The following is a 12,752-nucleotide window of genomic DNA, read 5'->3' on the forward strand; positions in this document are numbered from 1 at the left end:
CTTTGTTGCATTCCCTCGAGAGCAAGAACATCCTTCCTCAGAGAAGGAGACCAAAACTGCACACAACACTTCAAGTGTAGCCTCACCAACGCCCTGTACAATTGCAGCAACACGTCCCTGCTTCTATACTCGAAACCTCTTGCAATGAAGGCCAACATACCATTAGCTTTCTTTACCGCCTGCTGCACATGGATGCTTACCTTTAGCGAATGATGCACAAGGACACCCAGATCCCACTGCACACTCCCCTTTCCCAATTTACAGCCATTCAGGTAGCAATCTGCCTTCCTGTTTTTGCTTCCAAAATGAATAACCTCACACTTATCCAAATGATACTGCATCTGCCATTGGTTTGCCCACTTGACCAACTTTTGAATTAATAAATCTGGAATGTAAAGCTCATCTCAGTAATGGTGACCATGAAACTATCGCTGATTGCTGTAAAGACCCATCTGGTTCACTAATGTCCTTTCGGGTCAGAAATCTGCATTCCTTACCAGGTCAGTCCTACATGTGACCCACAGCAAAGTAGTTGACTATTAACTGTCCTCTGATTAGGCCACTCAGTTTCACGGGCAATTAGAGATGGAAAACAAATGCTGGTTTTACCAGCAATGCCTAAATCCCACAAAGAATAAAGAACAAAAAAGCTTGTAATTTAAATCAAAATGTTCAAGCCAGACAGCAATGAGCATTTGAGCATGATGTCAGCGACAAAATGCATTATGCATTTTAAAATTGATTAAAATAATGAAATAAAGTATGATGCGATCTAAATGACATCAAATAGTGACTGAAATACACTAAATTTGGAAAGGCTCCAATCTTACAGCCAAATTGTCGTCAATAGTGATTGTGCACCAGCTTGGGGGCCGGTTATTTATATGCCAGGGATTGGTGTAGGCCCACTACAATTCATTTTTTATTTAATGACCTAGATGGTAGCTTGGGATATAGTCACTAGGTTTACACATGATATTAACATTTGAACATGGGCTAAGACTGTACGAGTACAATCATCTACAAAATAATCCAAAAAGGTGTCAAGCACAATTCAGTTGGTAACACTTTTGCTTTGAAGCCAGACAGTTCTATGTTCCAAGACACACTTCCATTATTTTCACAAAAATTAAAGTTGACACTTCAGAGCTGGGCAGAGGGAGTGCAATACTGTCAGAGATAGTGGGCGGGATTCTCTGTTGGCCGATATCTAAATCGCAAAACGCGATTGGATGGTGAATCGGTTCAGATGCAAAAATCGCGGCGGGCACCGATTTGTCACAATTCTCCGTCACCTCAACAGTGACGTCAGTGCAAACCGAAATGCACATACAGTAAACACCATTTGCATATCATTAGGGGGCCCGACCCAGTATTCTCCAGGGCCTCCGCAATTCTCCTCCTCTGAGTTCCCGACAGCGCGGTTCACTTGTGCTTTTAAAAATGGTGAAACCGGCGACGTGGTTGCTGAGGGAGGGAGATGGGGTACGGATAGTGTCCAACATCGCCATAGTTTGCTTGCAGTTGTGCCGCTTGCTGGGGGGCTTCTGCCAGGGCCGGGGGTGTAGCAGAGGGTGGCCAGGAGGTGGTCTGTGGGGTCGGGATTGACGGACACGGAACACCATTGCTGCAGCTGGCAAGGCAGCCATGCAGCTGCATATGCCGCTGACTGCCCACTGTAAACTTAGTGCCACAGGTTGTATGGGTGTCCCCCCAGGCTACCCCTCTAAGTGCCCTCTGAAGGCCCATCAGCTGTACGGACGCGCCCCAGCACAACCAGTGCCATATTGTTGGCTGGGATGATTGTGTGGGGGATTGTAATGTGTATGCGTGACTGCAGCTGGTCAGCCTCCCGAGTGTCAATCAGGGACCCGGCGAATCCCACACCAATTTTCATTAGAATAGATTTGTGCTCCACGTTGCGCCGGTGCTAGCCCCTTAACAGTAACAGAATCGGTCTAGGTGCGGCGCCAGTTTTGCTACGTGCAAGTCCATGAATTCTGCATTGGCGTCAACACTTAGTCTCAGAAATGGAGAACCCCCCCCCCCGCTGTCTTTTGGATGTGATGCTAAATCGTGGCTTGTTTGCCCTTTCAAGTGGCCATAAAAGATCATGTGACATTACATGAAAGAAGAGTGGGGGAAGTTACCCTGGTCTTTGGCCCTTAGGGGCTGTTTAGCACAGGGCTAAATCGCTGGCTTTGAAATCAGACCAAGGCAGGCCAGCAGTACGGTTCAATTCCCGTACCAGCCTCCCCGAACAGGCGCCGGAATGTGGCGACTAGGGGCTTTTCACAGTAACTTCATTTGATGTCTACTTGTGACAATAAACGATTTTCATTTTCATAAATATCACAAAGAGGGATTATCTGATCTCATCATATTATTGTTTGTGGGGGCCTGCTGTGTGAAAACTGGTTGCATTTTTACAATGTCTCCAGCCCAAAAGTACTTAATAGGCTGTAAAGTACTTTAAGATGTCATGTGGCTATGAAAGATGCTATAGAAATGCATGTCTTTCTTTTTCTTTCAAAATAATTTAGATGCACCAGGTCAAAAAATAGCAAATAGCAATGAACCTAGATAAATGCAGTGCCATTCATGGGAAGAGAGTAGAATAGTGGTAGCATCACTGGACTATTAATCCAGGATAGACCACCAGAGCTGACAGCACAATGGTAAATGGGAGGAAGTGGTTCTGGGAGTCCTCAACTTTGACTTCGGGCCACATGAAATCTCATGGCATCAGGTCAAAATTGGGTAAGGGATCATCCTGCTGATTGCCTCCTACTACCTCTACTATGAATCAGTACACCTCCATGTTGAACACCAAATGGAAGAAACACAGGTGGCAAGGGCACAGAATATACCTTGGGTGGGGAACTTGATTGTCCATCATCATTAGTGGTTTGGTAGCTCCACTAATGACCGAGCTAACCAAATCCTGAAGGACATGATTGTCTGACTGGGCCTGTAGCAGGTGGTGGGGGAACCAACAAGAGGGATAGACATACTTGATGCCATTGTCACCAATCTACCTGTCGCAGATACATCTGCACATGACAATATTGTGGTGGTGGTGTGTGTGTGTGTTTGGGGGGGGGGGGGGGGGGGGGGGGGGGGAAGGAGAGAGAGAGAGAGAGAGAGAGACAGCATATTAGTGTAAAAGACCAGGCTGAAACATTTGCAAATACCTTCAGCTGAAAGTGCCAAATAAATGATCCACTGTGGCCCCTTCCTCCAGTTTCCAGGATCACAGATGTCAAGCTCCAACCAATTTGATTCATCACATGAAATCAAGAAATGGCTGAAGGCACTGGATACTGCAAAGGCTACCAGCAGTGGTACTGAAGACTTGTGTTAAGGCTATGCCTGTAGCTAAGCTGTTCCAGCACAGCTATAAGACTAGCATCAATCAGCCCAACAAAAGGAAAAATTGCCAACTTCCTGTGGTGGCATACATGGAACATAACATAGAAAATACAGCACAGAACAGGCCCTTCGGCCCACGACGTTGTGCCGAACCTTTGTCCCAGGGACATGTAGGGAGTAGTCGCACATGAGGTGCCATTTACAAGATGCACTGCAAAAACTTACCAAGACTGCTTCAACACCTTTGAAACCCACAAGCTGTGCTGCTTGAGAGGACAGAGGCAGAAGATGCTTGGGAACACCATCATCTGCATGGACGTATACACACAGATCATTCTGAGTTGGAACTATATCACTGTTCCTTCAGTGTCACAGAAATCAAAACCCTGGAACTCTCTTTCTAACAGCACTGTGGGTGTAACTGCAGCAGTTCAAGAAGGCAGCTCACCATCACCTTCTCCACGGCAATTAGAGATGGACAATAAATGCTGACCTTGCCAGCAATGCCCATGTCCCATGAAAGAATTAAGAAAATAAGTACTTATAACTTAAAGAGGCAAGTAAACTAAAATTGGTTTGAGAAAAGGATTGATTCATTGTTGTGCACTGATCACTAAATCATGAGCAGTGCAGAAAAGTCGGATGTGTGTTATGGTAATGCAACCATTCGATATAAATCAAAGGAGACCATTCTGTCATTATACAGGTTATTTAATTAACTGCTTATGGAGGCTTATAACCAGTTTAACATCCTCAATTGGTGGTCTTAAAATGCCAAAGGAGAACTATGAAAATTAAACCAAGTTTTAAGGACCTTTGTTACTCAGTTAGGTTTAAAGTCTACGTCTATTTACTGGATAGCAGTGTACATACAAACAACCTGATAGAGGTACATAAAATAATGAAAGGGCAGGATTGTGTATCTATGGAGAAGGTATTTCAGTTTGAGAGATTGGGGAGGACCAGGAGTCATGCACTTAAACTATGCAAGAGAGGAATATACCTGATGTTAGGCGATTCTTTCTTTCCCCAGTGAGTAGTTAGCTTCTGGACTATATTCCCTGCTTGTGTTTTGAGTGCAAACCTTCAGAAGGGAGCTGGACCAGTTCTTGGCTAGGGCAGCGATCACAAACATTTGAATTTGGAGCAGGAATAGGCCACTTGGGCGGCACGGTAGCACAGTGGTTAGCACAGTTGCTTCACAGTGCCAGGGACCCAGGTTCGATTCCCGGCTTGGGTCACTGTCTGTGTGGAGTCTGCACATTCTCCCCGTGTCTACGTGGATTTCCTCCGGGTGCTCCGGTTTCCTCCCACAAGCCCCGAGAGGCGTGCTGTTAGGTGAATTGGACATTCTGAATTCTCCCTCCTTGTACTCGAACAGGCGCCAAAGTATGGCGACTAGGGGCTTTTCAGTGTAACTTCATTGCAGTGTTAATGCAAGCCTACTTGTGACACGAATAAGATCATGACTGATTTAATTGTATTTTACGCATTTCAGTCATAAAAGACCTCATTTCCGATAGAAAAATGGGTCGCTGACGAATAAACAATCTGTAGTATCAAGAAAAGGGGCAAGGGTACAATACTCCAGCAGGAGCCACCTTGTGCACATCTGCCCCCTATATTACACCACTGGAAGTCTCCAATCTAATTTTATTCAACCTCAACTTCACATTCCTGCCTACCCCTGATAACGTTTCACCCCCTTGCTTATCAAGAATCTATCTACTTCTGCCTTAAAGATATTCAAAGACTCGGCCTCAACCACCTTTCGAGGAAGAGAATTCCAAAGTCTCTCAACCTGAGAGTAATCATTTTCCTTACCTCGGTCTTACATCTTCTCATCATGTAGAAGTCAAATTGAATTTACAGTTAATATTCACATAGTCCCTGTGATCACTTATACTGCTCTTGGTCACCTGAGGAGGTGAGTTAAGAATTGCCCATGATTTCCCCCCATCTTCTTTGTTGGTCCTGGGACACTTTTGTTCTTTTGCAAGACTGGAGGAGGGTCTGAAGTGTTTAGTCATATGTTTCAGGCACTATGAATATAATGGATTTTGAAACAGCCTATTTCTTTAAAACCAATGTTGCTTGTTGAACAAAAAAATAGAATTATCCAATTCAAATTATTAACAGGAGCAGACTAATATATTTGATATATGTATCATTTACGTTTATGACTCTCCAGCAATAAAATAAAACCTATAGGTGCACAACAGCACACATTAAAGCAAATTTCTCGATAGATATTATCTATCACTTTTCAAAAATAACTGAGCTGGACTGAATCAACTTCTTCATAATGAACTACGCTGTACTATTCATTCCAGTTATGCAAAACTTTCATTAGGCATATATTACTCTGAATTATTTAGCTAAATATATTCTCTTAATGATTCCCTCATTTGACACCTAGCCCAATGAATATCAGTTGCCCAACGGGTACCTAAAGTTAACACATAAAATTTAATCTTCATTCACAATTCATTTTTAATAGAATAACATGTTAACAGGAAACATTAAAGCCACCATCGCAACTTTCCTCATTGTAAATGGATCAACTTTTCTATTCTTTCACGAGATTTGGAATTGCTGGCTAGGATGTGGATAGTTGTGCAACTTCTTCCTTCGGTTAGTTAGCATTTATTATCCATCCTTAATTGCCCTGGAGAAGGTGATGGTGAGCCGCCTTCTTGAAACACTGCAGTCCATATAATGTAGGTACACCAACAGTGCTGTTGGGAAGGAGTTCCAGGATTTTGACCCAGCAACAGTGAAAGAATGACAATATAGTTCCACGTCGGGATGGTACGTGGCTTAGGAGGGAAACTTGCAGGTGGCAGTGTCCCCATGCATCTGCTGCCCTTGTCATCTCGATGGTAGAGGTCATGGGCTTGGATGGTGCTGCTGAAAGAACTTTGGTGAGTTTCTGCAGTAACTCTTGTAAATGGTACACACTGCTGCCATTGCGCGTGGATGATGGAAGGCCATGGCAAGTATTCCATTACACTCCTCACTTGTGCCTTCTAAATGGTGGACAGACTTTGGGGAGCCAGGAGGTGTGTTACTCGCCACAGAATTCCTAGCCTGACTTGTTCTTGTAGCCATAGCATTTATATGACTGGTCCAGTTCAATTTCTCATGAATGGTAATCCACAGTGAGGGATTCTGTGATGGTAATGTCATTGAATGATGGTTAGATTTTCTCTTGTTGCGCTCCAGATCTTCATAGATTATCATAGAATTTACAGTGCAGAAGGAGGCCATTCGGGTCTGCACCGACTCTTGGAAAGAGCACCCTACCCAAGGTCAACACCTCCGCCCTATCCCCATAACCCAGTAACCCCACCCAACACTAAGGGCAATTTATCATGGCCAATCCACCTAACCTGCACATCTTTGGACTGTGGGAGGAAACCGGAGCACCCGGAGGAAACCCACGCACACACGGGGAGGATGTGCAGACTCCGCACAGACAGTGACCCAAACCGGAATCGAACCTGGGACCCTGGAGCTGTGAAGCAATTGTGCTATCCACAATGCTACCGTGCTGCCCTTAATTTCTCCGTGTTGCATATGGACCTAGATGGCTTCAGTCTCTAACTAGTTTCTAATGGCACTGATAAATTATGGAATAATCAGTGGCAAACATCCCCACTTCTGACTTTATGTTTATGACTCCAACCAGGGGAGAATTTTCACTGATTCCCATTGACTTAAGTTCTGAGAGAGCTCTTTGATGCCACACCTGGTCAAAAGATGCTTTGATGTCAAGGGCAGTCACACTCATCTCATCTCAACTTTAGCTCCTTTGTCCAGATTTGGACCAAGGTTGTAACAAGGAAAGGATCCGAATGGCCCTTGTGAAACTGAGAATCAGTGAACAGGTTATTGCTGTGGACCTGCTGATTGATAGTACTGTCAACGACACATTCCGTTTGGGTAAATGGAGATTGAATTTGCCCTACTTTTTGTGGAAAGGCCAAATCTTGGCAAATCTCCACGTTGTTAAATGGATGTGCCGTAGCTGCACTGGAACAGCTTGGCTAGGGATTCTGATAGTCCTGGAGCACGAGTCTTCAGTACCACTGCCAGAATGCTATCAAGGCCATAGCCTTTGCATTATCCATTGAATTCAGCTATTTCTTGGTATCACACGGAGTGAATCAAATTGACTGGAAACTGGCAACTGTGATGCTGGGTACCTCAGGAGGAGATAGGGATGGATCAACAACTCGGCACTTCAGCCTCGTCTTTTGCATCCATTATTTTGGATGTGGATAGTTGTGGAACTTCTTCTTCCGGTTAGTTGCTTAATTGTCACTGCTGGATGCGGGAGGCCTACAGGGTTTTGATCTAATCCAATCGTTGTGGCATTGCTTTGCTTTGTCTATCGCATGCTGCTTACACTATGCTTGGAATGCAAATAGTCCTGTGTTATAGCAGGTTGACCTCATTTTTAGGTATGTCTGGTGTTGTTCCTGCATGCTCTCCTGTACTCTTCATAATTGTAAGCTTAGAAGTTAAACGGTAACAACAAATTGGTTTTAAAAGTTACCTCTTAAATTTTTCAAAGAGTGCAGTGAAAACAAGATACTTCTTTTCCAGTTTCAACACCACTGAATTTACTTTAGTGCTAACAGTGTCCAAGTTCACATCCATTTTCTTCAGCAACTGCAAGAACTCAGTCACACTTCAGGAAGGAGAGAAAAAAAATTAATTAATTTGTCAAACATCATTTTTATCAATGCCATCCACACTGTTATTATCACTCATTTTAAAATCACCCTTTTCTGTTCAAAGTAGCTTCTTGCACTAAAATATTTCAAAAGAATCCAGTAACTCAAATTAAGCAACTATAAATCAACAGGAAAAACTAATATATTTGACATAATTCACATCTATGACTCGCAGCAATAACACTGATTCATAAATGTACAGCAGTGCACATAAAAACAAATTACTTAAAAGTTTTATCTGTTTTTTGATGAGCCTGTTTCAGTAGTTCTGCTCTTAAAATTATTAAAACAATGGCTGAAATAAAGTATGCAGCAAATACACTCATCTGGGTCAAGCTCAAAATTTATTATCAAAAATTATTAAATTATTACATACACATTAGGATGCCAGAGTATAATTTTTCTACTACTCTACTTCTCAAGGTGTGTTTTCTACCTGCAGAGGGCACGTTTCAGATACAAATGAGCAGGATTGAAGGTGCTCTTAGGCCAGATTAAGATGTTCATACTCCAGATCGGTTACATCTCGCGATGTTGGCAGAAGAACACTGTCTCTATATTTATACTTATCATCAACTTGTCTATCAACTTTCTTGGAATCATGTATATTAATTCTTTTCTCTGAACTAACACATCATTATTCTTGTCCTGTGTTTCATACTTCCTCCTTTCTAAAGCATTATTTCCCACTTCTTTCAGAGCCCTTTTCAGTCCATTACATTTCCCAAACAAGATGGTGGGCAGCCAACCTGAGCCCTGGACTATTGAGCAAGCCATAGAAGAATATGGTTCTGATGCTTTCCCCATTTAGGGATGTAGCTGGCCTTTACTTTAGTGAATCCAAGACCGACAAATGAAAGCAACACAAATATACATTCTCTTTTTTTTTTTTTAATTATTTTTATTCAGGTTTTTATCGAAACAAAATTTTTACATAACCATTAACAACATTTAGCAAACCAAGGTGAACGTTAACATTATAAAAAAAGTTTAAAAAAGAACATGCAGTAAGTAAACATTCCACACCCCACCCCCCCCCCCCCCCCCCCCCCCCACCGCGCTCTAGAAACAGTCTCTTTACTAGCCGGTCTTATTTGCCCATACAAATCCCAAAATGATCTTTTCACCTGCTTAAAAAAGGTCTTAGGGATGAAGATGGAAAGGCACTGGAAGACAAACAAAAATCTGGGGAGAACCGTCATCTTAACGGTCTGCACCCTCCCTGCTAGAGAAAGCGGGAACATGTCCCACCTTTTAAAGTCACCCTCCATCTGCTCTACCAGCCGGGATAAGTTAAGCTTATGCAGGGCATCCCAGTTTCGAGCCACCTGTATGCCTAGGTACCGAAAGCTCTTCTCTACCATCTTAAGCGGAAGCTCTCCCAGTCTCTTCTCCTGCCCTTTAGCTTGGATCACGAACATCTCGCTTTTCCCTTCGTTTAATTTGTACCCCGAAAAGTTACCGAAGTCCCTCAGAATCTGCATGACCTCCCCCATCCCCTCTAGTGAGTCCGAAATATACAAGAGCAGATCATCCGCATAGAGCGAGACCCGATGCTCCTCCTCCCACCCCCGAACCAACCCCTGCCAGTTCTTTGAAGCCCTCAGCGCATGGCCAACAGCTCTATTGCAAGGGCAAATAGTAACGGGGAGAAGGGGGACCCCTGCCTCGTCCCTCGGTGAAGCCTAAAATACTCCGACCTCACCCGGTTCGTGCACACTTGCTACGGGGGCCTGATAAAGTAGTTTGACCCACCCTATGAATCTCTCACTGAATCCAAACCTTCTTAGCGTTTCCCACAGGTACTCCCATTCCACCCGGTCAAAGGCTTTCTCTGCATCCATCGCAGCCATTACTTCTGCCTCCCTTCCTTCTGAGGGCATCATAATAATGTTGAGGAGCCTCCGTACATTGGTGTTGAGTTGCCTGCCCTGAACGAAGCCTCTCTGATCCTCCCCTATCACCCCTGGGATACAGTCCTCTATTCTAGTGGCCAAAATCTTGGCCAGCAATTTGACATCTACGTTCAAAACGATATCGGCCTGTAGGACCCATATGGTAGCGGATCTTTCTCCCGTTTGAGAATGAGTGAGATCGAGGCCTGTGACATTCTTTGGGGGGGGCCTCTCTCTTTAGCCTCGTTAAAGGTCCTTAGCAGGAGTGGACTCAACAGTTCCGAAAATTTCTTGTAGAATTCTACAGGATAGCCGTCTGTCCCCGGGGCCTTGCCCGACTGCATGCTCTCTAGGCCCTTAACAATCTCCTCCAACTCAATCGGGGGCCCCGGTCCCTCCACCAGATCCTCTTCCACCTTTGGAAACCTCAATTGGTCCATGAATTGCTTCATACCTTCCCCTCCCGCTGGGTGTTCTGACTCGTACAGTTTACAATAAAACTCCTTAAAGACTTTGTTCACCTCCTCTGGGTCCAAGAACGTGTTACCTTCCTTGTCCCTAACTCCCCAAATTTCCCTGGCCGCCTCTCTCCTACAAAGTTGATGCGCCAGCATTCTACTCGCTTTCTCCCCATACTCATAGACTGCCCTTTTTACCTTCCTCAGCTGTGCTACTGCTTTCCCTGTGGTCAGCAGATTAAACTCCACCTGCAGCCTCCGGCGCTCCTTCAGTAGCCCTGTCTCGTGGGTCTCCGCGTAACTCCCGTCTACTCTGAGTATCTCCTCTACTAGCCCCTCTCTCTCCGCTCCTTCTTTCTTCTCCCTATGGGATCTGATAGAAATTAACTCCCCTCTGATAACTGCTTCCAGAGCCTCCCAAACCGTAGTCGCTGTTATCTCTCCCGTATTGTTTGTTTCCAAGTAGTTTTGGATGTTCCTATTTATCCGCCCTCAAACCTCGTCATCCGCTAGCAGTCCCACATCTAGCCTCCAGAGTTGGCGCTGCCCTCTCTCTTCCCCGAGTCTCAAGTCCATCCAGTGCGGAGCATGGTCAGAGACTGCAATGGCCGAGTACTCCGTCCCCTCCACCCTTGGGATTAACGCACTGCTCACAACAAAAAAATCTATACGAGAATAAACTTTGTGAACGTGGGAGAAAAAAAGAGAACTCCTTCACCCTTGGCCGAGCGAATCTCCATGGGTCTACGCCCCCCATCTGTTCCATGAAACCCCTCAGTTCATTAGCCGCTGCTGGTCGCTTTCCTGACCTGGACTTTGACCGGTCCAATACAGGGTCAATGACTGTGTTAAAGTCACCCCCCATGATCAAATTATGTGACTCTAAGTCCGGAACTTTACCCAGCATGCGTCTCATGAATTCCAAGTCATCCCAGTTCGGGGCGTAGACGTTCACTAACACCACCCGGGTCCCCTGCAGCTTTCCACTCACCATTATGTACCTGCCCCCTTTAGCTACCCCTCTGGTCTTTGAATCCAGCCCCAAATGGAACACCTGGCTCACCCACCCTTTTCTCAATCTTGTTTGATCTGCGAGTTTTAAATGAGTCTCCTGTAGCATGGCTACGTCTGCCATTAACCCCTTTAGGAGACTTCCGGGTGCGGCGTTGACCAGCTAAGTCGCACGTTTCGGCAGCACCCGGTGGAACGGACTTTTGGGCTCTTAATAAGAGCCCCAACGGCAATTTTAACGGCTAAAAGCACTGTGAGGTAAACCAGAAGGGAATCCCCCCCTGGATACGGATGGAAAAAGGAGAGGAAAATGGCCGGATTGCGGTGGATCCTTTAGAGCAGCGGCAAGGAAGGCAAGCAAAAACCAAGATGGCGTCGGAAGGTGGCAGTTTAATATGGGGCCCTGAACAACACGAGTTTTTGAAACGCTGCGTGGAAGAGCTTAAAAAGGAAATGAAGAAGGAGCTGTTGGCCCCGATATTACAGGCGATCGAAGGGCTAAAGCAGGAGCAAAAGACCTAGGAGCGGGAGCTTCGGGTCGTGAAGGCAAAGGCTGCCGAGAACGAGGACGATATACAGGGCCTGGTGGTGAAGATGGAGATGCACGAGGCACACCATAAACGATGTGTGGAAAGGCTGGAGGTGCTGGAGAATAATGCGAGGAGGAAGAATTTAAGGATTCTTGGTCTTCCTGAAGGTGCAGAAGGGGCGGACGTCGGGGCATATGTGAGCACGATGCTGCACTCGTTAATGGGGGCGGAGGCCCCGACGGGTCCGTTGGAGGTGGAGGGAGCATACCGAGTGATGGCGCGAGGACCGAGAGCAGGAGAAATTCCCAGAGCCATAGTGGTGAGATTCCTCCGTTTTAAGGATAAAGAAATGGTCCTTAGATGGGCAAAGAAAACTCGGAGCAGTAGGTGGGAGAACACGGTGATCCGCGTATATCAAGACTGGAGTGCGGAGGTGGCGAGAAGGAGGGCGAGCTTTAATCGGGCCAAGGCGGTGCTTCATAAAAAGAAGATTACATTTGGAATGCTGCAGCCGGCAAGACTGTGGGTCACATATCAAGGGAAGCACCACTACTTTGAAACGGCGGATGAGGCGTGGACATTTATTGTTGAAGAGAAATTGGAATAAGCGGGTTATTAAAAAAGAACGTTTGAGACAAAGTGGTGGGCGAATATGGGGGGCGAAGAGGGGGGAAAAAGGGGGGAAGAGATGATTTTTATGTTGTTAATCCTGCGACCCGGTAACTTTTCTCTCTTCCACAGGTT

General features: G+C 45.3%; 1 protein-coding gene across 2 annotated transcripts in view; it reads right to left on the reverse strand.

Annotated features, from left to right (window-relative positions):
• The window catches only part of rb1 (retinoblastoma 1), a 416,864-nt gene extending 408,799 nt beyond the window's left edge, over positions 1-8,065 (reverse strand). For both annotated transcript variants that reach the window (XM_072514261.1, XM_072514260.1), the window contains exon 1: positions 7,934-8,065. In XM_072514261.1, coding sequence (XP_072370362.1) covers positions 7,934-8,037 — 104 coding nt within the window. In that variant the 5' untranslated portion in view covers positions 8,038-8,065. The remainder of the gene's footprint in view (positions 1-7,933) is intronic.
• Positions 8,066-12,752: the final 4,687 nt, after the last annotated feature.

Source organism: Scyliorhinus torazame, chromosome 8 (genome assembly GCF_047496885.1).
Source record: "Scyliorhinus torazame isolate Kashiwa2021f chromosome 8, sScyTor2.1, whole genome shotgun sequence".
Lineage (NCBI taxonomy): Eukaryota > Metazoa > Chordata > Chondrichthyes > Carcharhiniformes > Scyliorhinidae > Scyliorhinus > Scyliorhinus torazame.